This window comes from Rhinoraja longicauda, chromosome 5 (genome assembly GCF_053455715.1).
Source record: "Rhinoraja longicauda isolate Sanriku21f chromosome 5, sRhiLon1.1, whole genome shotgun sequence".
Classification (NCBI taxonomy): domain Eukaryota; kingdom Metazoa; phylum Chordata; class Chondrichthyes; order Rajiformes; family Arhynchobatidae; genus Rhinoraja; species Rhinoraja longicauda.
In genome coordinates this window covers 47,566,469-47,592,752 of record NC_135957.1, presented here as the reverse complement: position 1 = coordinate 47,592,752, position 26,284 = coordinate 47,566,469, and the positions used below count along the sequence as shown (strand labels likewise).

The window sequence follows — 26,284 nt, the reverse complement described above, 5'->3', positions numbered from 1 at the left end:
CTCCATTATAGAAAGGATGTGGATGCTTTGGAGAGGGTGCAGGAGAGGTTTAACAGAATACTGCCTGGATTTGAGGATATTGGCTATAATAAGAGATTGGACAAACTTGGATAGTTTTCTCTGGAGCATTGATGGCTGAGTGGAGACCTGATAGAAGTATATCAAGTTATGAGAGGATAGATAGGGTAGATAATCAGAATATTTTTCCTGGGTGGAAAAGGCTAGAGGCCATATTTTTAAGGTGAAAGGGGTAATGTTTAAAGTAGATGTGCAGGGCAAGTTTTTTTACAAAAAGGGTGGTGGGTGGTGGAATCAGATATGATAGTCATGTTTAAGAGGCTTTTAGATATGCACATGAATGTGCAGGGAACAGAGAGATATGGACCACGTGCAGGCAGATGAGATTAGTTTAGCTTGGCATCAGATTTCGCACAGACATTGTGGGCTGAAGAGCTGTTCCTGTGCTATATATTTCTCTGTTCCTTGAACAGTTGCAGTGAAGAGCTTATACAAATCAGGAAATTAGTACCACATTTAACTACAGTGCTACAATAATCATTGGGGCTTTGTAATCCAGTTATTAACTGGGCAAATCAAATTAGCAGTAGTAATATGGAGAATGAATTCATGAAGTATATACAAGATCAGTGTACTGAAGAAACGACTCAAGGACATAATATTTTTGATCTACTTCGGATTAATTAATAATCTTGTATTTAAGGGTCCTAAGGGAAGAATGATAATGATACCAATGAAAGTTTATAAATCCCATTTGCTTCAAAACCATGAGAGTGTGAGGCATGTGATGACTCTGGTAGATTTGTGCGACTGCATAAATGTCAGTTGACAAGCAATGGCCAACATTTAATGAATTAATAGGTTTATTGGCCAAGTATGTACACATACAAGGAACGTGCCTTGTTGCTCCGCTCGCAAGTAACAACACGAACATACAGTAAACAATTAACAATAAAGCATAAAACATTAAAACATTAAGAATACGACATTATTGTTTAAACATGTGAGTGGAATAAACCAGAGCAAAAAGAGACTACAAACATTTGGTTATTGAGTAGAGCTACTACTCACGGAAACAAAAGCTGTTTTTATGTCTGGCTGTGGCTGCTTTGACAGTCCGGAGTCGCCTTCCAGAGGGAAGTGCCTCAAAGAGATTGTGGCCGATATAATACTTTATATTAACACAGAAAGGTGTGTGCTGGTTCCCAGAAAAGAATCATATTAGTCCTATTAGTTCTTATTTATCTGTAGTTCTACAATTTGTTCTGTCTCACACATGGCCATCAATTCCATTTTGTCCTGTTTGCTATTAACCTATACTAAACGTATCAACACCACTTGGCATGTGGGAAATAACAGGGGAATCCAGACAGAAACATACAGGGACATGGGGAGAATATGTAAATCGGAAGACAGCACCCAAGATCAGGACTTAACCCAGGTCCCGAGAGCTGTGACATAACATAACTACCTACTATGCCTACATTTAAAGAATTGGCACATAAAGTTACAATGTTATGTATCCCCTGAAGGCACAAACGCATAAGAGGTACAATAAGAGCAATGCGGCACGGTGGCGTAGTGGTAGAGCTCCTGCCTTACAGCGCCAGAGACCCGGGTTCAATCCTGACTGCGGGTGCTTGTCTGTACAGAGTTTGTACGTTCTCCCGTGACCTGCATGGGTTTACTCCGAGATTTTCGGTTTCCTCCCATATTCCAAAGACGTATAGGTTTGTATGTTAATTGGCTTGGTGTAAATGTAAAATTGTCCCTAGTGTGTGTAGGGTAGTGTTAATGTGTGTAGGGTAGTGCGGGGATCACTGGTCGGTGCGGACTTGGTGGGCCGAAAGGCCTGTTTCCGCGCTGTGTTTCTAAACTAAACTAAACTAGAACTAAAAGAGATGGCTAACAATGTTGCCAAGAAAAGCAATAAACCAAGGAAAATTTCAGAATTCGACAAAGGGGGACCAAGACATTGGTAAAGAAAGGGAATGTAAAATATGAAGTAATCAAGCAAGAAATATAAAACAGCTTCTTTAGATTTATAAAATAGATTAGCAAAAAATAAATGTAGATCCCTTACAAAACAGAGATTATGTTACGGGCTGCAGTCCATTTAACCTCAGAAGTGGGTGAATTTTAACCTGTGGTAACAAGGTATAGAGAAAATGTTAGGAAAGCTGGAGTTAAGACTGACAATAAACTTGCGGGGGTGGCAATATTTCACCAAGATTAAATCCATTCCTGATGCCCTGACACAACCTGCTTCTCCATTGAGATATCCAGTGGTTCTACAAAAATATTTAAATTTAACATAAAAAGGGTCCTTTTCAAAATTCACCCTCTCTTCCATGTCTGTAAAGTATTATACTTTCCTCTAGTGGTTGTGTGGCAAACTGGAGAGACAGACATAGGTTCAAAAATCGTGTCAGATCATTTCAAATAAGCTTTGGGCATGGTTTGCCCAGAACTCAAGATGAAACAGAAACTGCTTGCTTTAATTACCATCCAGTATGTGGTTGCAAATGGTGTATTACTGATTGGGCTGTAATTGAATCTCATAAATAATTTATTCTCTTGTGATTTTACAGTGTATGCACCTCTCTGAAGTTTCTTATGGTATGGATACTGATACTTTTGGCAGATTTCATCCTGGAACTTCGATTTGAATATTTATGGCCAGGTTGGCTATTTGTCAAAGGGGTATATGATTCCTCTCGATGTCAGGGCCTTGTAAGTATAATTTATATTTAGGCTTTTATATATAGAATTAAGTTGCTAAATTCTCATTTCAGTTCTGTCTACATGTCATTAAACTTGCCACTGGGAAAATAATTCAAAATTATCCAATGCAAAGAGGTAAAATTTTATGGTGTGTTACAGTGTTCCTAGTGAAGAAATCACTGCTTATGGTTACAATATTCATGGGAAAATCTAAAATAAAACAACTTGTCTTAGTAGATGATATTTGTTGGTAAATATTTTTGAAGATGCTATTTGTCAAATTACAGGAAAGCGGAGGGATAGTTTATTTTTTACAAAAATGCATATTATTTCCTCTCTATAACGTTATTAGTTGGAACATTCCTGTTCCTAGTTTGGTGGTTTATTTCTAGATTTTGTTTTACCTAAGAAGATTGATAATTTTAGAGTTCATGAAAATCACTAATTGTTGAATTATTGCAAAAATATTACAAGTTGTTTCAGAATAAGTTAAGTTAAGTTGTCCAACTTTAATGTGCACCATTCAGAACATGCCAAAGGCACATCCAGACTGAAGAAAGGTCCCCACCCGAAACCTCACCCATTCCTTCTATCCAGAGATGCTGCCTGTCCCGCTGAGTTACTCCAGCTTTTTGTGTCTATCTTTGTTCTAAGCTGTGGACATTAAAATGAAGCTTTCCTTGTTATCCACCTTACTTACCTGTCCTGCCTTCTTCTGCAATTTGTGGACATGCATTCCAAGATCTCTTAGTTTCTCTACACGTGTTGGTATTTACTGTTTATTGGGTATTCCCCAGCCTTGTTTGTTCTTCCCAAACACATTACCTCACACTTCTCCTGACAAAATTTAATTTGCCACTTTTGATCCTGTCTAACCAGTTCATTATTATCTCCTTTTACTTTGACTTTCTTCCTCATTATCGATCTCACTGCCACTCTTAGTATCAGCAACCTACTTAAATGCAGCCTTTACATTTAAGTCTACATTTTGTGCCAGAAAACAAATGGCCTCTTACTGGGCACAACACGCATCAAAATGACCATCTCGTAGTCCCCGTGGGTTCATAAGATCATAAGTGATAGGAGTAGAATTCGGCCATTTGGTCCATCAAGTCTACTTGGCCATTCAATCATGCCTGATTTATCTCAACCTCCTAATCCCATTCTCCTGCCTTCTCCCCATAACATCTGACACCCGTACTAATCAAGAAAGAAAACTGGAAAAGCAAAGGTTATGTTGTGTTGTGTAGCAATAGCATCAAGCAAAATGGGAGAGATTAGTTTAGTTTAGTTTGGAGATACAGCGCAGATTCAGAATGTATCTGCAGCCTCAAAACAGGGCATTTGTGTGGACCATTAACACCCAAACAATTGTACTCCTCCATCATCTACACTCTTCTAGCCTTGTTTCTTCCATGCTCTCCCACTGTCATCAACCTGGCTCAATAAAATCTGCGAAGAACTGTGCCAGGAGCAGCACTGGTGAAAGTATAACCGAGCTGCAGGCTCTTCACTGCATTAACAGATGCCACAGATCAGATCAAAACGTGGGAACTGTGACTTGATGTGAACAATGAAACAACTAATTCTAGGAGACCTGTTCACAAACATAACTATTCTCAGTGACAGTGACAGACATCTAAGTAAAATGTAAGGTTAAACAATTCTTAATCACCTTCAGCCAGAAATGATGAATGGATGACCCATCTCCGTCACATCCAGTGATTTCCACCACTGCAGGAGCCAATCTTCAGGCAATATAATCCACATATATCTCGAATTGATTGAGTACATTGGGCCTCAAAAAACACCAGCTATGGTGCTGATGACACTTTCCAGAACTATACATGCCTCTAGCTTTGTTGTTCTGGAACAGAAACTTCACTGAAACAACCTGCCTCTCCCCCGACATTAGGAAAATTTGTCACTGAGTTCATCCACTAAATCAGCACCAGTTTAAATGAACAGTTACAATCCTTTCTCTGTGCTCCAAATCATCAGAAATACAATCTAAATGTCAATTGACCCTCAATCATAAATAACCTGCGCACAGATGGATTTTTTTGCGTTCCACTTAATCACTTGGTTGCAAAATGCATTACAATTCTTGGTCGGGCTTGAGGCAAAGGGGATTGATTCAGAGGGTAAGAGGAGAGTGACTACCCTTGACATTAAGATCGCATTTGCCAGAGCGTGATGTTAAGGAGCCTTGAATCACACTTTCCTGCGATTGGTATCATATCCAGCACAAAAAGGAAGATGATTTTGTTTGTTGGAGACCAATCTTTTCAGCCCCTCGATATCAGTGCAGATCTGCATAGCATAGTTTCATCAGCCAAATCTTCTTTGATCGTTTCATCAATGAATGAATTTCCCAGCCATTATAACTTTAGAAGTAGAATTGTTTGACTGGATGGTTGATGGAGCTCATGTGATAAACTCACATTTTAAATCACCAGATAATGTGACAGATTGTTCCAGCCATCAGAAACACTAAAGCAATGTTGAGTTATGGGCTGATAAATGGCAATTAACTTTTGGGCCACACCCAATATCAGGCAATGGCCATCTTTGATAGGAGAATGCCTCATGTGTTCCCTTGGACATTCAGTGGTATTTACGATATTCAACATTTTCATGGTCACCATTAATACCAAACTTAGCTGCACCATCAATATAAAAAATGTGACTATAAGAGCAGATGGCTGTTATTTCCTGTTTTTCATAAATATTAAAACCATCCACAAGACACAAGTCAGCTGTGGGGTAAAATATTCATCACTTGCTTTCGTTAGTGCCATTTTGAGAAGAGGCAAGAGGTTTGACATCACTGAGAGCAAAGACTGACACGGATTCATCACATTCATTTTCCCCACTACCAGCTTACGATGGCTGCACTGTGTACCATTTATAATTGCTCTGCAGAATCTGCCAAAGCTTCTTTGATCGTACCTGGCAATGCCATGACTTCTCCCACAAGATGATCAGTGACCAGAGGTACTGTCAAAATTCTGGAATTCCTTGCTCATTGCAGCAACTTCAACACATAGACTACATTAATATCTTCACCTTTCCTCGATAATGAATATTGACCTTGTCAGCACAGCGAGGTCCCCTGAGTGAATTAACTCCAAGTCTCATTAATGACATTGCTGAATTTCATTAATCGAATGCCAATGCCATTTTAATGCATTAGCAATAGCATATGGAACTAATACATAAATGGACACACAACTAGCAGACCGATTATTCTCAGCCTTAAGAAGTACAGGACTGAGGATGGGATCCATCTGTATGGGTTTTGGGCTCAGACCTACTTATTTCCACTTTTACAAGAAGCAGTACATCTGATGCCACACTCCCAGAAGTCTTTCTAGCTTCATGCCATCATTCATGATAGTTAACTCTCGCTCCCACCTCCGTATAGGTGGCCTGTGGCTGTCAAAGTCACAACAGCCTGGAATTATTTGGTGTTGGTCTCGCTCCAGGTTTCAATATGTGACATCAGTCTCCTAGTGAATTTGCTGAAGTTTGCAGGACAGAAAGCATCCCGCATATTATCTGATATTTGTATGTCATGCTGAATGCTTACCAATGACATATTTATTGTACACACACCAGACTGTTCAGCAGTTTTTTTGCTGTCCATCTGTATTTTTACTGCAGTTATTGTGTGAAAATGCTGCAATGGATATTTTCAGGGCTGACTTGTACTGATGAAATGTTTATTTGTTTATAGGCTATTTCCATACTCTTTGTATGTGCAGCATTTACCTCAGATGTGTTCTGTTTTATCTTCATACCACTGCACTGGCTTTTCTTCGTTGCTAGTACATACGTATGGATTCAATACCTCTGGAACTCAGGTAAACAATGCCAAACTAAGAAAGATGTCAAGAATCAAGCAATTGTATTTGTCAACAGATAACTAAATTCCCTCGGTTCCACTTAAAAATAACTTTATATAACCTTATCTAAATCACTCGGCATGAATTCTCAAAAGAAAGCAATCACTTGTTATAAACAGTGTTAAGGTAGAAATTTGGAGTTCAATTAATATCTTGGAAGGCTTTCTATTAGATATATGAAATTTTTTAATGAGCATTGGATTCAGCTTTTGCCAATGTTCTCATTGTTAGTCGAGATATGAGTGAATTATTCACTGTAGCCCCACACATGAAATGGAATTTACAAATTCTTCCAAGATAAGTGCACTTTGAATGATATTCCAAAAGAAGCGAGCAAATTAATTGTTATTTGATCCATTAGCAAATGACTTCAATATACTACCTTAAACATTTTGTTCATATACCATTTTCCGCCATTCTAGTCTACTCCGCCATTCAATCATGGCTGTTCTATCTCTGGGGTTAGGAGGGAGAGATAGATCAGCCATGATTGAATTCATAAGTTTTAGGGATTCAGGGATTCATAAGCTCATAAGTGATAGGAGCAGAATTCTACTCCGCCATTCAATAATGGCTGATCTATCTCTCCCTCCCAACCCCAGAGATAGAACAGCCACGATTGAATGGTGGAGTAGACTTGATGGGCCAAATGGTCTAATTCTGCTCCTATCACATGAACATGAATCCCATGGGCTCCACTATCTGAGTAGACAGGAGGAGTACACCACCACCACCTTCAAATTCCATGCACATCTCTTCATCTTTATTGGGTCAAATTTGCTCGGTGTGGAATATAAAACTCGGTGTGGAATATAAACACTGACTTAGAGCTGTTGGGCTGTGTGGCTTGTCTCTTTACTGTAAGGACCATGGAATACTAAAATGCAAATTATGAAACAGCTGCCACATAGTTTAGTAATCCTTGTTAATTTATGGAATAAATTGCCACCTGGACTGATGAAGCTAAATATAGTTAACTTACTCACAATTGAAATAGGCACCATACTGATTTAAAATAGAATGCAACTGAAAGTAAAAGGGGGATAAAATTAATAATGTATCAATCCTTGTATCGCATTTATGAAATTAGTGTGACAGTTTGAATATCCTTTCCTCCTCAACAACCAATAAAAAAAGGATTAGATAAGATAGCAAATTAAATCACAAAGTTCATTGTTGTTCTGCCAGCAGTCCTGGCCTTTAATCATGATTTTCTTTAACCTTCATATATATTTGCCTTTACAGAGATACATTGGAGATACATTAGAATGATACAAGGACTTAAAAGGTTATATGATGAGGCTAAGTTGCATAAATTTAAACTGTATTTTCCTGAGTCTGAAGATATTCCAAATGTGGTATTTAAATTGTTTAAAAAAAACTTAAGTCCCTTTATCTGTTTGAGAATCCAATTCAAAGAGTGTGGTCTTATAATAAAAATCCATCTCATTGCAATTTAATTATGAAGTACATTTTCACATTAAGATTAGTTTAAACATGGAACTATTCCCCCTGAAAGGTTGAGATAAATAGATACTTATTAAGTAAAATTATTGAGAGATGTGGATAAAAAACAGCTAAATGGAATTAAGAAACTATGGGACATTTTGCAACCGAGAGACAAAAGCAAGCTCAAGGGGCACAGCTGAAAGTAAATAAAACTGCAGAAAATGCTGGAAACACTCAAAAGCACGCAGCATCTGCGGAAAGGAAAACAGAGTTAACGATTCAGGTCAAAGGCAAAGGTCAGAATTGGTGAAAGATCTGCGACCTGAAACATCAGCTCTCCTCATTCCACCGGTGCAGTCTGATATGCTTGTGTTTCTGTTATTCTTTTTTATATCAAGTGGCACATTGCCCTATTCCTATGTACACCGATGAGCCAAAACATTATGACCACTGACGGGCGAAGTGAATGACGTTGATTATCTTATCATATCATATATATACAGCCGGAAACAGGCCTTTTCGGCCCTCCAAGTCCGTGCCGCCCTGTTACAATGGCACCTGTCAAGGGGTGGGGGATATATTAGTCAGCAAGTGAATAGTCACTTCTTGAAGTTGACGTGTTGGATGCAGGAGAAATAGGCAGGAGTAAAGACCTGAGCGACTTTGACAAGGACCAAATTGTTATGGCCAGACGACTGGGTCAGAGCATCTCTGAAACGGCAAGGCTTGTGGGGTGCTCCTGGTCAGCAGTGGTGAGTACCTACCGACAGTGGTCCGAGGATGGACAAACCACAAACCGGCGACAGGGTGTTGGGCGCCTAGGGCTCATCGATGCACGAGGGCAACGAAGGTTATCCCATCTTGTCCGAACCGACAGAAGGTCTACTGTGGCACAAGTCACAGAAAATTTTAATGGTGGTCACAGGAGGAATGTGTCACAATACACAGTGCATCGCACCCTGCTGTGTATGGGGCTGCGTAGCCGCAGACTGGTCAGAGTGCCCATGATGACCCCTATCTATCGTCAAAATTGCCTACATTGGGCACGTGAGCACCGGAACTGGACCTTGGAGCAGTGGAAGAAGGTCGCCTGGTCCGATGAGTCCCATTTTCTTTCAGATCACGTTGATGGCCGTGTATGTGTGCGACGTTTACCTGGGGAAGTGATGGCACCAGGATGCACTGTGGGAAGACGACAAGTGTGATGCTCTGGGCAATGTTCTGCTGGGAAACCCTGGGTCCCGCCATTCATGTGGACGACAATTTGACACGTGTCACCTACCTAAATATCATTGCAGACCAGGTACACCCCTTCATGGCAATGGTATTCCCTGATGGCAGTGGCCTCTTTCAGCAGGATAATGCGTCCTGCCACACTGCACACATTGTTCGGGAATGGTTTGAGGAACACGAGGAAGTGTTCACGGTGTTGCCCTGGCCTCCAAATTCTCCAGATCTCAATCCGATTGAGCATCTGTGGGATGTGCTGGATCGATGAGTCCGATCCACGGCAGCTCCACCTCGCAACTTACAGGACTTGAAGGATCTGCTGCTAATGTTTTGATGCCAGATATCACAGGACACCTTCAGGGGTCTTGTAGAGTCCATCCCTCGACGGATCGGCGCTGTTTTGGCGGCATATGGAGGACCAACAGCATATTAGGCAGGTGGTCATAATATTCTGGCTCATCAGTGTATAAGGTAAAATGCACAGTCAAGAGCCAAAAGTGTTTTATTGTCATATGTCCCAGATAGAACAATGAAATGAAGTATAAAAATAGTCTGCTCACAGGAATATTGCAGGAGTCCACTACTAATAGAATTACTTCCATGGGGAACAATTTCAAATTGATATACACACAGATACAAAACTGCCAGAAAATGTTATTGTCTTGTATCAGCTGCTATCAGTGTTAAACATACTTGTGTGGACCACACGGAAAGATGATCTATTTCTTTGCACTATAAGTAATGCATGGATCAATTTTAGTGTAAAGGACCAGTTATTGCAGTTTGGGCTGTAAGTGTCTCTCAGTATTTACAAAGGTATGACCCCTGTTGGCATGACTAAAGAAAACATTGACGAGAGAAAATGTAGCGTTCTTGCCTTCTGAACTGAAGATAAAACTTGTCCAAGAGGAAGGAAGGAATTAAATTGTGATGGTTGGAAATAAGAGTATCAAAGTAATTATTTAAATCCTAGTGTGTTCAAAGTTCCTTGCATTTTAGCGAAGCAAAGCGAATTCCAACACTTTCAATACACACAGAGGCATACTACGAGTTGCAATCAGGTTTATTTTTTAATGTCACACACTGAAGTAAAGATCTGAGATGCACAAATAGGTCTGTATTGCAGCCTTCTTTTGGAACCATGATGGAAGGAAGGAAATATAGTATGTTTTTAGACTGCAGTAGAAAAGGGCTATTTTGAACAGGTGGCCCCAAGAGTGGATAGGTTTAGGTTTGTTTTTGTCACATATACCAAGGTGCAGCAAAAAGCTTTTGCTCGTGTGCTATTCAATCAAATCATATAATACAATACATGAATACAATCAAGCAAGACACAAGTATAATAGGCAGAGCAAAGAGAAATATACAGGAGTGCAGAATATAGTTTCTCTGCATCCTAATGTAACAGTTCCATAGAAATAGTCTAATGTCTGCAGCGAGGTAGGTTGGAAAATCAGAACTGTACCCTAGCATATGGAAGGACCATTCAGGAGTCTAATAACGGAGGGGAAGATGCTGTTCCTGAGTCTGGTGCTATGCATTTTCAAGCTTTTGTGTCTTTTGCCCCATGGGTGTGGAGAGAAGGAGGAAAGGTCCTTGATTATGTTCGAAGACACAAAAATGTTGGAATAACTCAGCGGAACAGACAGCATCTCTGGATAGAAGGAATGGGTGACGTTTCGGGTCAAGACCCTTCTTCACCTCTACGACCTTAATTATGTTCATTGCTCTACTGAAACAGTGGTTTCCTTACGCAAGTGATTTCCTTAACAAGTGATTTTAACAAAAAAGTGAATCTTTTAAAAGATTTCTGACATGGTCCCAGAAGGAGCAGGAATTCATGGTTGGTTTGGGGGCTATTTCCACAAAGCCATGATTTAGGAAAAGATAATGTGGACTTTGTTTCCACATCATCCTAATCTGAAAGAACAAGAATCTTGGAATGAACATCATAAACAAGATGCTGAGTAGAATGGTACTTGCTGTTCAATTAAGCAGGAGTTGGACAGTGAGGTTACTTTGTCAAATTTTGTATTCCACAAACCCAGATTGGCATTGAGGAATACGCCAGAGGAAAGTTTTCTACACTATTAATAGAACATGGTTGAATTCATAATGGTTATAGTACCAATTATCATTCATTATCTCTGGAAAAATAACTGCAGATGCTGGTACAAATCGAAGGTATCACAAAATGCTGGAGTATCTCAGCAGGTCAGGCAGCATCTCTGGAGAGAAGGAATGGGTGACGTTTCGGGTCGAGGCCCTTCTTCAGACTGAAGAAGGGTCTTGACCCGAAACATCACCCATTCCTGCTCTGTAGAGATGCTGCCTGACCTGCTGAGTTACTCCAGCATCTCTAAATCAGTTGTATAATTCTGATGTATCTGACAGGTTTATTCGTTTTTTAAATCTTTTTTCCTCCTAATCTCTAGACTGGGAATCCTCATTCAAAGAGTAGAGGATCTCTTATCCTGTGCTAAGTTTGGTTGGTGTCAGATCAGAGAGATGGATTCAGAGAGATGGTTATGGTAGGAAATTCAGAAAGGCAGTCTGAGATTGGACTTCACGTTGAGACAAGCACTGGAGCAAAGTGCCAGATACCTGGGCATTCATCTCTCAGGTTTTCCTAAACATGCAGTGGGACAAGACAAATCTGAGGTTTATTTGTGGGGAAGGGACTGAGCACTGTTGGCCTCTGGAATTAGCCACAGACAACACTTCAGCCCATTTATTCAGAACTTTGTTTAAGTTTAAAAACAACCTTAAAATTAGATATTTTATGGCAACCTTTCTCTTCCAACTAGGAATGTTTTTTCCCCCGTTTGGTTTAACTTTAGACTCACCCTGATGAATATCTTAAAACTGCTTACATTATGCTGAAGAGGAAATCTTATTAAAGTAGTTTTGTTGCTGAAATAAATGGCAGGGTGCTTGTGATATTGTCAGTTGGGAATATCATGTGATTTAGTTGAGAAGGAGAGGACTCTCTGAATGAATTGCCTGGCTCAGAAGATGTTTAATTTAATGTTATCTGCAATCTGTAAAGGATAAAAGCCCATTAACTTCATTTTGTGGCGGCATCGAGTCTGAGAACAGAGTGTGGAGTTTGCTGTTGTATGACTGATCTTGCTGAACTATTTAAAAGTGTACTTGAATGAGATTAATCGAATTCTGATTTTTTTTTTAAAAGAGTACCTTCCTTAACCAAAGTTTTCCTTTCTCCAGTGCATTGACTCAGGCTAATACAATATTGTGCTATCTTACAGCATTGGTTATCCTTCTCCTGGGAATTGGAGCACGAGGAACTGCAGATTATCAGCTTCAGGGGCCCAACAACTAACTATCCCAATACCCACACATAGGCACTTTCCAGAGGAGAATAATGTGGCATAATTTTCAGGGACATGGAGTGCTATTGTCACAATTGAAGATTTGTTACTTTAACATTGACCTGTCATTAAACCAGTGGCTCTACTGGCTTGTACACCCGATTTCCACATAAACCTCCCAGCAGCTCCTCAGTGGAGTTATTGGGACATTTATATTAAGATGTTAAACATTGCAATAGACAATAGGCAATAGGTGCAGGAGTAGGCATTCGGCCCTTCGAGCCAGCACCACCATTCAATGTGATCATGGCTGATCATTTTCAATCAGTACCCCGTTCCTGCCTTCTCCCCGTACCCCTTGACTCCCCTATCCTTAAGAGCTCTATCTAGCTCTCTCTTGAAAGCATTCAGAGAATTGGCCTCCACTGCCTTCTGAGGCAGAGAATTCCACAGATTTACAACTCTCTGACTGAAAAAGTTTTTCCTCATCTCCGTTCTAAATGGCCTACCCCTTATTCTTAAACTGTGGCCCCTGGTTCTGGACTCTCCCAACATTGGGAACATGTTTTCTGCCTCTAACATGTCCAACCTCTTAATAATCTTATATGTTTCAATAAGATCCCCTCTCATCCTTCTAAATTCCAGTGTATACAAGCCTAGTCGCTCCAGTCTTTCAACATACGACAGTCCCGCCATTCCGGGAATTAACTTAGTAACCCTATGCTGCACGCCCTCAATAGCAAGAATATCCTTCCTCAAATTTGGAGACCAAAACTGCAAACAGTACTCCAGGTGCGGTCTCACTAGGGCCCTGTATAACTGTACAACTTGCATTATAGAACAAGGAATTTACTGCGATTACAATAACATGTGATAACTGGCATGATTTAAATTATCATTTAGGAAGATGCTTTCTCTGGTAGACGTCATTTATTTGGTAATTCCCAAGTATAATAGCACCAAATGAGTGGCACAGTTGTGTAGATAGTGGTGCTGCTGCCTCACAGTGCCAGACACCTGGGTTCGACCCTAACTGTGTAGAGTTTGCACATTCTCCCTATGATCACGTGGGTTTCCTCTGGGTGCTCCGGTGTCCTCCCACATCCCAAAGAAGTGTGGGTTTGTAGGTTAGTTGGCCTCTTAAAATTACCCCTAATGTGCAGGGAGTGGATGCAAAAGTGGGATAACAAAGAACTAGTGTGAACGGGTGGACTCGGTGGGCTGAAGAGCTTGTTTCTTTGCTGTATCTTTCAATCAATTTAATTAATCGACAAAAGTACTCATTATCACCATCCATGTGACCTCAGCACATGCTGATGCTATTTTACGATCAAAATGATGACAAAGAAAAGCCCCCATACCAACCAGAATAATTACTGATGAGGTAAAAGTGGTGAACCAACTGCATGCACCAATTGAGATGGCCAGAAATGCCTGAGAAAGGAATACAGTAAATATTTTATCCCTTTACCTGCTGGGAGATAATCTGAACATCGAGAGGCTGTGATTCACTCATATAATTTCAAAGTTCTGGTCTCAAACTACAGTAAGAGGATCAAGTATGAGTGTTCCCGCATTTAATGGGACATCAGAGAGATTTCATTGAAATATTTTTATATAATGTTATTAATGTTATGTTAAGTTGTTAAGTTAAGTTACTGAAGCTAAGGAGTCCAGAATGGATCAATTTGTATAAATATGTGTTAAATAGAGCAAGTTTAGATGTCAGTAGGTTTTGAGCAAGTTTAGATGAGCAAGTTTAGATGTCAGTAGATTTTATTTTTTACAGTTAACAACCTTTGGAAAAAAGTTGCCGGCAAATGCAGAGTACATGGCTTTGCTGCAAGCATTCGGAAAGGAACAGAATACGTTCCTGAGAGTGGCCAACAAATCCACAGGGAGAAGCTGGGAGGGTCACTTAGGATCATGCATCTAGTTGGTGCGATTTCCTGAAACGTGTTTGATTGCCTTGAAAGTCGCAGATTGTTTTCTGAATTGACCAGACGTATTTTGGTGCTCAGTGGGGTTTCATTAGTTTAGTTGGCCTGAATGACTGTGAAGAGTGAATGGAAATGATGGTGTACAGAGGTTATATTCTGTTTACAAAGAATAGATTTTGTTGTCCGGCTGGTGTTGGGGGGGAGGGGTTGACAAATTGTGAATATGAAGATGAGGTAAAAAAAGGGAATATAGGAGATATTGCAAAAGACTCTCGGAAGAAGGGGAACAGAAGTTCTAGAGGGGAAAAGAAATGAAGGGCAGGGCCAATTGTGACCGATGTGAGAGGGGAGGTAAATACAGAAGTTAAAGTGTTGTACTTAAATGCGCGTAGTATAAAAAATAAAGTGGATGAGCTTGAGGCTCAGTTAGTCATGGGCAATTATGATGTTGTAGGGATCACTGAGACATGGCTACAAGAGGACCAGGGCTGGGAACTGAATATTCAGGGGTACACAACGTATAGAAAAGACAGACAGGAGGGCAGAGGGGGTGGGGTTGCTCTGATGGTAAGGAATGATATTCATTCCCTTGCAAGGGGTGACATAGAATCAGGAGATGTTGAATCAGTATGGATAGAAATGAGAAATTGTAAGGGTAAAAAGACCATAATGGGAGTTATCTATAGGCCCCCAAACAGTAGCCTCGACATAGGGTGCAAGTTGAATCAGGAGATAAAATTGGCGAGTCAAAAATGTAATGCTACGGTGGTTATGGGAGATTTCAACATGCAGGTAGACTGGGAAAATCAGGTTGGAAATGGACCCCAGGAAAGAGAGTTTGTAGAGTGCCTTCGAGATGGATTCTTAGAACAGCTTGTACTGGAGCCTACCAGGGAGAAGGCAATTCTGGATTTAGTGTTGTGTAATGATCCTGATCTGATAAGGGGACTAGAGGTAAAAGAGCCATTAGGAGGCAGTGATCACAACATGATAAGTTTTACTCTGCAAATGGAAAGGCAGAAGGGAAAATCGGAAGTGTCGGTATTACAGTATAGCAAAGGGGATTACAGAGGCATGAGGCGGGAGCTGGCCAAAATTGACTGGAAGGAGGCCCTAGCAGGGAAGACGGTAGAACAGCAATGGCAGGTATTCCTGGGAATAATGCAGAGGTTGCAGGATCAATTTATTCCAAAGAGGCGGAAAGACTCTAAGGGGAGTAAGAGACACCTGTGGCTGACAAGGGAAGTCAGGGACAGCATAAAAATTAAGGAGAGGAAGTATAACATAGCAAAGAAGAGTGGGAAGACAGAGGATTGGGACTCTTTTAAAGAGCAACAAAAGTTAACTAAAAAGGCAATACGGGGAGAAAAGATGAGGTACGAGGGTAAACTAGCCAATAATATAAAGGAGGATAGCAAAAGTTTTTTTAGGTACGTGAAGAGAAAAAAAATAGTCAAGGCAAATGTGGGTCCCTTGAAGACAGAAACAGGGGAATTTATTATGGGGAACAAAGAAATGGCAGACGAGTTAAACCGTTACTTTGGATCTGTCTTCACTGAGGAAGATACACACAATCTCCCAAATGTTCTAGGGGCCGGAGAACCTAGGGTGATGGAGGAACTGAAGGAAATCCACATTAGGCAGGAAATGGTTTTGGGTAGACTGATGGGACTGAAGGCTGATAAATCCCCAGGGCCTGATGGTCTGCATCCCAGGGTACTTAAGGAGGTGGCTCTAGAAATAGTGGAAGCATTGGAGATCATTTTTCAATGTTCTATAGATTCAGGATCAGTTCCTGTGGATTGGAGGATAGCAAATGTTATCCCACTTTTTAAGAAAGGAGGGAGAGAGAAAACGGGTAATTATAGACCAGTTAGTCTGACATTAGTGGTGGGGAAGATGCTGGAGTCAATTATAAAAGACGAAATTGCTGAGCATTTGGATAGCAGTAACGGGATAATTCCGAGTCAGCATGGATTTACGAATGGGAAATCATGCTTGACAAATCTACTGGAATTTTTTGAGGATGTAACTAGGAAAATTGACAGGGGAGAGTCAGTGGATATTGTGTACCTCGACTTTCAGAAAGCCTTCGACAAGGTCCCACATAGGAGATTAGTGGGCAAAATTAGGGCACATGGTATTGGGGGTAGGGTACTGACATGGATAGAAAATTGGTTGACAGACAGAAAGCAAAGAGTGGGGATAAATGGGTCCCTTTCGGAATGGGAGGCAGTGACCAGTGGGGTACCGCAAGGTTCGGTGCTGGGACCCCAGCTATTTACGATATACATTAATGACTTAGACGAAGGGATTAAAAGTACCATTAGCAAATTTGCAGATGATACTAAGCTGGGGGGTAGTGTGAATTGTGAGGAAGATGCAATAAGGCTGCAGGGTGACTTGGACAGGTTGTGTGAGTGGGCGGATACATGGCAGATGCAGTTTAATGTAGATAAGTGTGAGGTTATTCACTTTGGAAGTAAGAATAGAAAGGCAGATTATTATCTGAATGGTGTCAAGTTAGGAGGAGGGGTGGAGTTCAACGAGATCTGGGTGTCCTAGTGCATCAGTCAATGAAAGGAAGCATGCAGGTACAGCAGGCAGTGAAGAAAGCCAATGGAATGTTGGCCTTCGTAACAAGAGGAGTTGAGTATAGGAGCAAAGAGGTCCTTCTACAGTTGTACCGGGCCCTGGTGAGACCGCACCTGGAGTACTGTGTGCAGTTTTGGTCTCCAAATTTGAGGAAGGATATTCTTGCTATGGAGGGCGTGCAGCGTAGGTTCACTAGGTTAATTCCCGGAATGGCGGGACTGTCGTATGTTGAAAGGCTGGAGCGATTGGGCTTGTATACACTGGAATTTAGAAGGATGAGGGGGGATCTTATTGAAACATATAAGATAATTAGGGGATTGGACACATTAGAGGCAGGAAACATGTTCCCAATGTTGGGGGAGTCCAGAACAAGGGGCCACAGTTTAAGAATAAGGGGTAGGCCATTTAGAACGGAGATGAGGAAGAACTTTTTCAGTCAGAGAGTGGTGAAGGTGTGGAATTCTCTGCCTCAGAAGGCAGTGGAGGCCAGTTCGTTGGATGCTTTCAAGAGAGAGCTGGATAGAGCTCTTAAGGATAGCGGAGTGAGGGGGTATGGGGAGAAGGCAGGAACGGGGTACTGATTGAGAGTGATCAGCCATGATCGCATTGAATGGCGGTGCTGGCTCGAAGGGCTGAATGGCCTACTCCTGCACCTATTGTCTATTGTCTATTGTCTATTGTTGTCCTTGACATTCATTTGTTTTCATAAGTTTCCAGTTTTAATAGAGAAAAGGACTGAAGCAGTATGCACAGAAGCTCAGTGTGTAGATTATGCCAATTTACAAGCCATGCAAGTCATCTGTTATGGCAGATGTGTCAGTTTGTGAATATAATCATCACACTCCATTTGTATCTCATCTCTTGTTTCAAACAGCTGCAGAAGCTCTGTGCAATATTACCTGGGGAGCTGACATGTGCGAACACATCCATTGAGAAGGTGACATACATTCATTTTAAGGAGAATTAATAAAACCACACATTTATAAAAACCCCTTTAACACTCAAAAGTATTTCAAATGGCTCCACAAGGATGTAATAAAAGAACATGTGTGTCAAAGCAGGAAAAACTAAACCTTCTTGTGGCACTAAACAACATTTCTCTCCAGCGCTGCATTTCATTCAAGAGTTTCAATGACCAGTTCAATAAGAATCTGGGCTCATTTCTGATTCTTTCTTCGGTTGTCATACCTACTCTTCCTTTTCTTCGAGTTCCACAATATCTTGATGGTTATCTAAGCCATCCCAAATATTAATTGCCGCTGGTGCTACCTAGTTAATTGATCTGACTGTTAAATGATGCAATTACAATTTTCAACAGCAGAAGTTAATGCTTCCCCTCTGGTGCTTTTCTATAAAGGGCACCAACAACATACAACTATTGGGATGTCCTCGCAATCGGCTGAATGGATGTGCAGACTTCTGACTTTGCAGGGGAATCCTGAACCTCTTTATGTAATGCAAGCAAATACTGACAATTCATTGTGGAACCATTGTGGTTGGTGAAATATTACAATCGATCATTAACGATGATGATTAAGGATAATAGATCAGACATGATCAAATGACAGAATAGACATGATCAGCCGAATGGCCTAAGTCTGCTCCTATGTCTTATGGTCTTAAATGTGTTTCCTCAGGTTTTAGACTCGTAACTTTTAAATAAGGCAAGAATTGAAGTTTATGGATAATTAACACAGGAGTTGAAGCCAGTAAAGATTAGCCACTGAATGGCAGGCAGATCCTGCTGGCCTAATCTTGCTCTTATTTTCTTGTGTGGCCTAATTAGCATTTATCCTTTTGTCATTACCAACTAGAAAAGGAATCGGGTCCTTTTTGGTGCTTTTGCTGTGGGACACTGACAGCTAATGACTTTTATGCTGATCCCACGTGTGAAATGAATTTCTCAAGTGGGCTGTACCCCAGAGCTATCGAGTGTCAGCTGTACTTTGTACAACAGAGCCTCTGACTATTTCAGGAGCATATTTGCTATTGTTATAATACTGTCCACTAATGGCAGCAAACACAAGCAGTCCCCTTGATATTCCCACAAATGTAGAATGTAGGCTGCATTAATCTGTTGTTTGAACATCTATTAGTTCAGGTGAGTACCTGTGAATTGTGGGTCCAAATACTCTGAAACTCAAGGCAGAATGTTTCCCTTTTCTCTGCTGAGGAGATAGCACACGCCGTTGACTCTTCCACTTACCTTGTGCTCTGTATATTCATCAGCAGCACAAGCTAATCCCCCCTGGTGAGAATCCCTGAGGCCTGTGCGTGTGTGTGTGTGTGTTTCCTCTCTGATGTCGTGGATATCTCCAGTTTGCTACTTCCATCAGGGATTTTCTCAAGTAGAATCAGACAGCTGGTGCAACATCTTTGTGTTTCATCCTATGACAGAATAAAGGGATTCAGAGGTTTGTTGCGCAAGGAATTCCTATATTGCGAAATACAGTAGTTCATTATAACATATGCAGTTAATGAACATCTTAAACATACTCGGTGTGAAGGATAATTTGCGTAGCTCTTAATGTTGGAGGATAAATAGTGTTATTTCTAATGATGCTCAATGTTTAAAATAGGAAGTGGATGGGATGTTACATTGCTTACTTACTCCTTTCAATTCTCTGAACATTTCCAGACACTGTGTACAGTTGCAGGGTGACACAGAGTCTCGCAGTGTCTGAACATTCCCTTCACAGTTGTCCCAGGTTTCCTCCCTTGGGCACAAAACAACATCTCTCTCCTTTGATGCATTTCATTCAAGAGTCTCCATGATCACTTCATTAACAATCTGCGTTCATTTCTAATTTGTGTTTTGGTTACCATCCCCACTCTTTATTTCCTTCATGTGCCGCAGTATCTTGATGGTTTCTCCAGCTATTCCAACTATACACTGCTACTTAGTTCATTCAACAGACTTTTAAATGATGCAATTATCATTTGCAATTCCAATATCATAATACAACCTGGGAGCTATTTTTAGCCAAAGAGATTTGAATGAACTATCTCAGTTATTTGCAGAATTGCTGGAGTAGGTGTGTGGTCAGAATTTCTGAGTCATCAACAGCAATATGATTCGATTAAATGGATTAATAAAATGCAGGTCCAAAATAACTTGTTGAAATAATAACAGTTTAATTTCTATCAACCAATTGCTTTAAGAAAAGCATGTATTTTCTTTCAGTCTGTAACATTCCATGAATTATTAAGTCATTTGTCCATTTGAATCGTCCAGGTGTCATTTCCACAAAGAGACCTACAGAGTAGAGTCAATGGAAGAGTCTATTTGACTTATTTTATTTAACTGATTCATAAGCTTCCCGAAGCTTTCACATTGCATTTACTTCCTCAGTAGTTACTTGATATTTGTTTCCACTATTCCAACTGAACGTTCCATTACACGGCTCACCTTTGGACTGATCTTCTCAATAAATTTAGAAACATTCTTCAGATTTGCTTATCTCACAGTCTACCATACCATATACCTCAATAAGTCAGGTCTTCCAAGGCAGGAAGGCCTCCAGCACCACCTTTTGAAGTAAAACATTGATCTTTCTATTTCATAAGCCTCATCTTCATGAACAAAGGACAGTGTTTTCATGTTCTCTCGAGCAACTTTAATTGTTAGCTTCTTCCTATTATTCAGCAGTAAGAGTATTCAGCAATTCATTACACAATTATTGGAGGGCATAGTTTTGTCAGAGGTGGAAAGTTTAAAGGAAATGTGTGGGGCATGTTTTTTACAAAGAGAATGGTGGGTGCCTGGAACATGCTGAAAGGGAGGGTGGTAAGAGCTGATAGTAACGACGGGCCTGTCCAGTGAGTTACATTGAAACGGCAAAATTTGAAAGAAGAATAGATTGACAGAGAAATATGAGAAACTCTGATTAATTTTCTAAAAAATTACTTTGGAAATCAAAGTTATGCTTGACACACATTCTGTAGATTATGTTAATATGCTATGGCGAAGCCATGATTAATTAAATTATTCATTTGTAATTGAATTTGTAAATGGTAAATGATCAGATCCCTTTATCCATTTTCTAAAACAATTTATTGTTTCTTTGCAGAAAGGGGTGTTTGCTTGTCTACTTTGTCACTTTGGATACTTTTTATTTACATAGAAGCAACGTTCAGGTTTAAGGATTTGAGAAATTACAACGCCTATCTTTGTCGGCCATTTGCAGCCCATTGGTAAGTCAGAGAATACCGCAAGTGTTGGACTTTATGAGATGGTGCGAACTTAACCGGATATATGAAGTTGAAAACTAAATATAGTACTTGTCTTATGATTTCATGCTATTGTATTGCTGTTCATGGTGTTTCAGAGTTTTCAAAAATTGTGCTCTAGAGATTTATCCACTAAGTATCAATGTCAGTACATATTAGATGATGGAACTCAAATAGGATTCAAGGCTTCTCTGAGCATTTTGTGCGCAGCAATTGTTATTGTGTGATTCAGTGAATTGAGCACTGTCCACATTTTCTAGTTGCAGATGAAGAATTACTCCCTAAGACATTAGTGCAGCTGGGAAAGCTGCTGCCTCACAGCTTCAGCAACCCATGTTCCATTCAGACCTCTGGCGCAGTCTCTGTAGACTTTGCACGATCTCCCTGTGACTATGTGGAGTTCTTCCACATGTTCCAGGTTTCTCCTACATCCCAAAGATAGTGTGGGTTAGTAGGTTAACTGGCCACAGTAATGTTGTAATTTGCCCTCCTAATGTACAGGCTAATGCTGCATGTTAGGAGGGGAGCTAACAGGAATGAGGGGAGAATAAAATGGGATTGGTGTAAATGGGTGCATGGTGGTTGGCATGGGCTAAATGGACCAAAGGGTTTATTACCATGCTGTATAACAGTATGACTCAAAGTGTTGAAACCAAAAATCCACAACATTAATTAAATTATTGGTAAAAAGTGGGAATTTAAAATGGAGCAATAATCACAGCACTTTCATTCAACCATAAAAAAAAAGTGCTGGAGTAATTCAGCGTGTCAGGCAGCATCTCTGGAGATCATGGATAGGTGATGTTTCCGGTTGGGATATGCTTGAGACTCAAGACTTTGTGTCTTTTTTTCTAAACCAGCATCTGCAGTTCCTTGCGTTCATAAAAAATGGCCTCCTATGATAATGGGAGGAAAAACTGCTGCGTTCAGTGTCTCCGCTCATATTCCATCCCTACTAAGCAGCCACGCTCCATCTATGCTCAACATGCAGCCCAAACGCAATGCCCTTAATGACAGTAATGCAATCTTCCAGCAGAACTCAGCCGGCAAGTTCAGGAGTAAATGTTGACAGTGCAGCAATAAACCGCTGGTATGTCCTGCAGGTTTAGTCCCGCTCAATTGGGCAGGATCTGCCCCACTGCTCCAGAGGCCCACAGCATCAACAGAAATCGGCAGCCACGACATCTGAAATCCTCTTCATCTTACAAGCTTGACTGTTTTAATTTATAAAATTACTGAGATTTCACAGACGGCTTTTGAAATTGGAATTTTTTTTTTTAATGAATTGTTCAAAACAAATCAGCCATGACCCCTACAGGGTAATTTTCATTACTATTCCCTATCTAGTAATTCCAACTGAATATTAGCTTTACCAATTAAATTATTTAAGTACATGTACAATTTGAGCTGCATTAAACTTATGGTTTCTTTCTACAACTTTCCAACGTTTACTATTTCAGTTTTAGTTTTAAAATGTCCCTGTGGCACCATAGGCCTCAATCTGTCGATCACATGCACTTTCATCACAATGCGGTGTAAGTCTAACATTGCTTCTGCCAGAACTGCTAACACTAGGGTACCCGATTCCCAAATTACTAAGAAGTTTAACCCATTCACTTTTACATTGAAAAAGTCTCAAATAACAAATATGATGGAAGCATATCAACATACATGGGTTGCTTGTGGAAAAATTGCTAAAGACCAGGAAGTGCTTTTACTTCATGAAGGGAAGGAAAGATTGTGATTCACCCCTGATTCACAGCACATCTCTTGCTTTGAACTACGTTTGTTCTGTATTTGGGGGGATTGTGTACTTCAGAGACAGGACACAGGTATATGGGGATAATTTAATGATTTTGAAGCCTCAGGCATTAAGGCTAACTTAAATGAGTCAGCATAAGGGAATTCAGCATATCATTACCTCTGCGTTGGATTTTGTTTGTGATATTTGAAGTGTTCGTGAATCCGGTGAATGTCACAGGTGGAAAGTGACTGCATTACTCCAGCTTGTTGTCGATATTATCATATAAGGCCATGTTTTGTCTCTTTTCTTAAGTAACATTTTTTTTCCTTTTTTTTAAGCATAGGATATCCAATGGTGTGTTTAGGATTTGAATTTAAAAGTTACATTTACCACAAAATTAAATTATGGAAACAAAAAGAAGTTCAAAAACAGAACAAATTTTTCATGCAACTTCTTCAGCAAGCCTTCCCCTCAACAGAACAGCAACAAACAGGCCAGGAGCAGACATTAGACAAAGGTATTGGAAACTATTCCCCATTTCCCACTGTAGCTTTTCTTTGAAACAATGATTCATGCAAAAGTACATTTTACATGGAGGATGCACATTGAGATACCAGAAGGTAGTTATCCAATATTTAAATGGAATCTGTTAAGAGTTCTTATTTTGACACAAAATGCTGGAGTAGCTCAGCGGGACAGGCAGCATCTCTGAAGGGAAGGAATGGGTGACGTTTCGGGTCGAGATCCTTCTTCACACCGATGTCAGGGGAGCAGGTGGTACAGAGGTAAAATGTAGTCAGAGACAGTAAGACTGGGTGGAGAAAAGGGAAAGGGGAGGGGATGGAGAGGGATAGCAAGGGCTACTTGAAGTTAGAGAAGTCAATGTTCATACCGCTGGGGAGTAAGCTACCCAAGCAAAATATGATGTGCTTTTCTTCCAAGTTCTTATGTCTTTAATCCACAAGCTATTAAAAATCCTTAAGAACCAGCTGCTACAAGTGTCAGCTTGTGTATTCTGTCCTTTCAAATTTTTGTTAGCTCATGAACAAATGCCATTTGTGGAAGGGGGTCAGAGAGTTGATGAAATGAGGGACAAATTTCAGAAGAGATGGGCAATAAGGTGTACCAAACCAGCTGTTGACAGGTTATTAGCCCAAAGGAAGGAAAGAGGGGCCTGGATGTTAGCACACTGGGTACTTTTCAGGATTTCTGGCCAGCTGAACTCTGAAAAAACATTTGTCATTCAGATTCTACTATTTAATAAAATCGAGACACTTCCGATCGTAATCCCAATTCTGGATTCCCGTCTACTTGTTGTCACTTTTGCTTATCAAGGATTGATATACCTTTGCCTTAAAAATAATCCAGGAGACTGTTTTGAAGAAGAAAATGTCAAAGACTAATGGCCCCGTGAAAGAAAATAAATTCACTTCATCGAGGGCATAAATGGGCAACTTCTAATTTAAAAACAATGATACCTTGTTTCTACCTTAAATGGCGGCCCATTAATCTAGTTAATCTTTCAACTGTTTCAATGCACTAAAGTCCTTCCTTAAATAAAGAGACCAGGACAGCACACAGTACTCCAGATGTGGCCTCACTAATGCCATATTTAACTAAACTGTTACCTCCCTCCTTTTGCATTCAATTCCCTTAGCAATAAACAATAAGCTTCACTGAAAATTAGAAAACTTCAGATGCTCGAAATGCAAAATAAAATTGTTTTTCTAACAATCTTCTTGTTCTTATAAAATGTTTATTTTATTTGCTTTAGTATTTAAAGGGCTTTCACTATGGTCTCAGTACCAGCATGAAAATAGAGCCATTGTCATTGGGAAGAAGTACAGTTTAGCCTTACCAGAAATGGACTTTAAAGAAAGAGCTAAAGAGAAGGAGGTCATAAAGCAAACTCTTGCAACCAATAATTGTTTACAAGGAACTGACTCACGGATGAGTGAAGCAGAAAGTGTGGAAAACCACTTCATCAAAACAATGGAGTATGAACCACTTGAAAGCACTGAAAATCTTCCCCATGATGACTTGTGTGCCGAAACCACAAAAGTCTGCAAGCACAAATCACCAAAGGCACACGGTGCATCAAATGGTAATGTGACTTTTGCCAAGGTGGAGAAGAAGCAAAAATGCACAAGCAAAAGCAGCAACACACGCAGAGGGATCTTGGAGAATGGCTCTCTGAATCATCAGAACAGCAAACCAGAGGCCATGCTACGGTAAGAGATCCTCAGGTTGGCCGAATCAAAGTGTAGAAGTATACTTGGTTAAATGTTAGTAAGGTACAATGGTTAAATAAAGGTGAATGGCAAGACATTAGGTTCAGGGTCTGATTCAGTCATTATAAAACAGAACAATCTGTTAACATGTACAACTATACGTTTAACACCATTATCATACATATCTTCATTATAGTACACTTATGCTTTCTGAAAATTAAAACAAAAAATCACTTGATACTAAACCAAATTAAAGTGTGACATATGCAAGTATCGAAAAAGCTAGATGAATAGTTAGGTTCATCCAGTCCTAGGGTCATTGAAAGCTCAAAAAAAATCCTATTGCAATGGTAATGCAATGATTAATTACTTTTGGGACAGAGACATTAAAAAGGATTAAAAAAATAAAACAAAACCACCCGCTCTAACCAAGCAGTGATGCTGTACATATCGAAAGATCGTGGAGCTAAAACAAAGTTTCCACCAGTTTTGTCTTGTTTATGCCTTGCAATACACAAACCGTAGGTTGCCTGTTATACCCACCATAACTTCCAGTAACTTGCCTCTATCTTTGCCAGCAAAGAGGCTGAGGAGCTGGAGGGAAAAGTGTAGTGATGAATTAAGTTTGTTAGACAATAGGCAATCGACAATAGGTGCAGGAGTAGGCCATTCGGCCCTTCGAGCCTGCACCACCATTCAATGTGATCATGGCTGATCATTCTCAATCAGTACCCCGTTCCTGCCTTCTCCCCATACCCCCTGACTCCGCTATTCTTAAGAGCTCTATTTAGCTCTCTCTTGAAAGCATTCAGAGAACGAGCCTCCACTGCCTTCTGAGGCAGAGAATTCCTCAGATTTACAACTCTCTGACTGAAAAAGTTTT

General features: G+C 40.3%; 1 protein-coding gene across 3 annotated transcripts in view; it reads left to right on the top strand.

The window, feature by feature from the left end:
* The window catches only part of LOC144593617 (macoilin-like), an 82,593-nt gene that overhangs the window by 31,226 nt on the left and 25,083 nt on the right, over nucleotides 1–26,284 (top strand). For 2 of the 3 annotated variants that reach the window (XM_078399470.1, XM_078399469.1), the window contains exons 3-7: nucleotides 2,610–2,751; nucleotides 6,482–6,608; nucleotides 21,267–21,390; nucleotides 23,509–23,687; nucleotides 24,945–25,401. In XM_078399470.1, the coding sequence (XP_078255596.1) occupies nucleotides 2,610–2,751; nucleotides 6,482–6,608; nucleotides 21,267–21,390; nucleotides 23,509–23,687; nucleotides 24,945–25,401 (1,029 nt within the window). The remainder of the gene's footprint in view (nucleotides 1–2,609; nucleotides 2,752–6,481; nucleotides 6,609–21,266; nucleotides 21,391–23,508; nucleotides 23,688–24,944; nucleotides 25,402–26,284) is intronic. The other variant, XM_078399471.1, reaches the window with a different exon arrangement.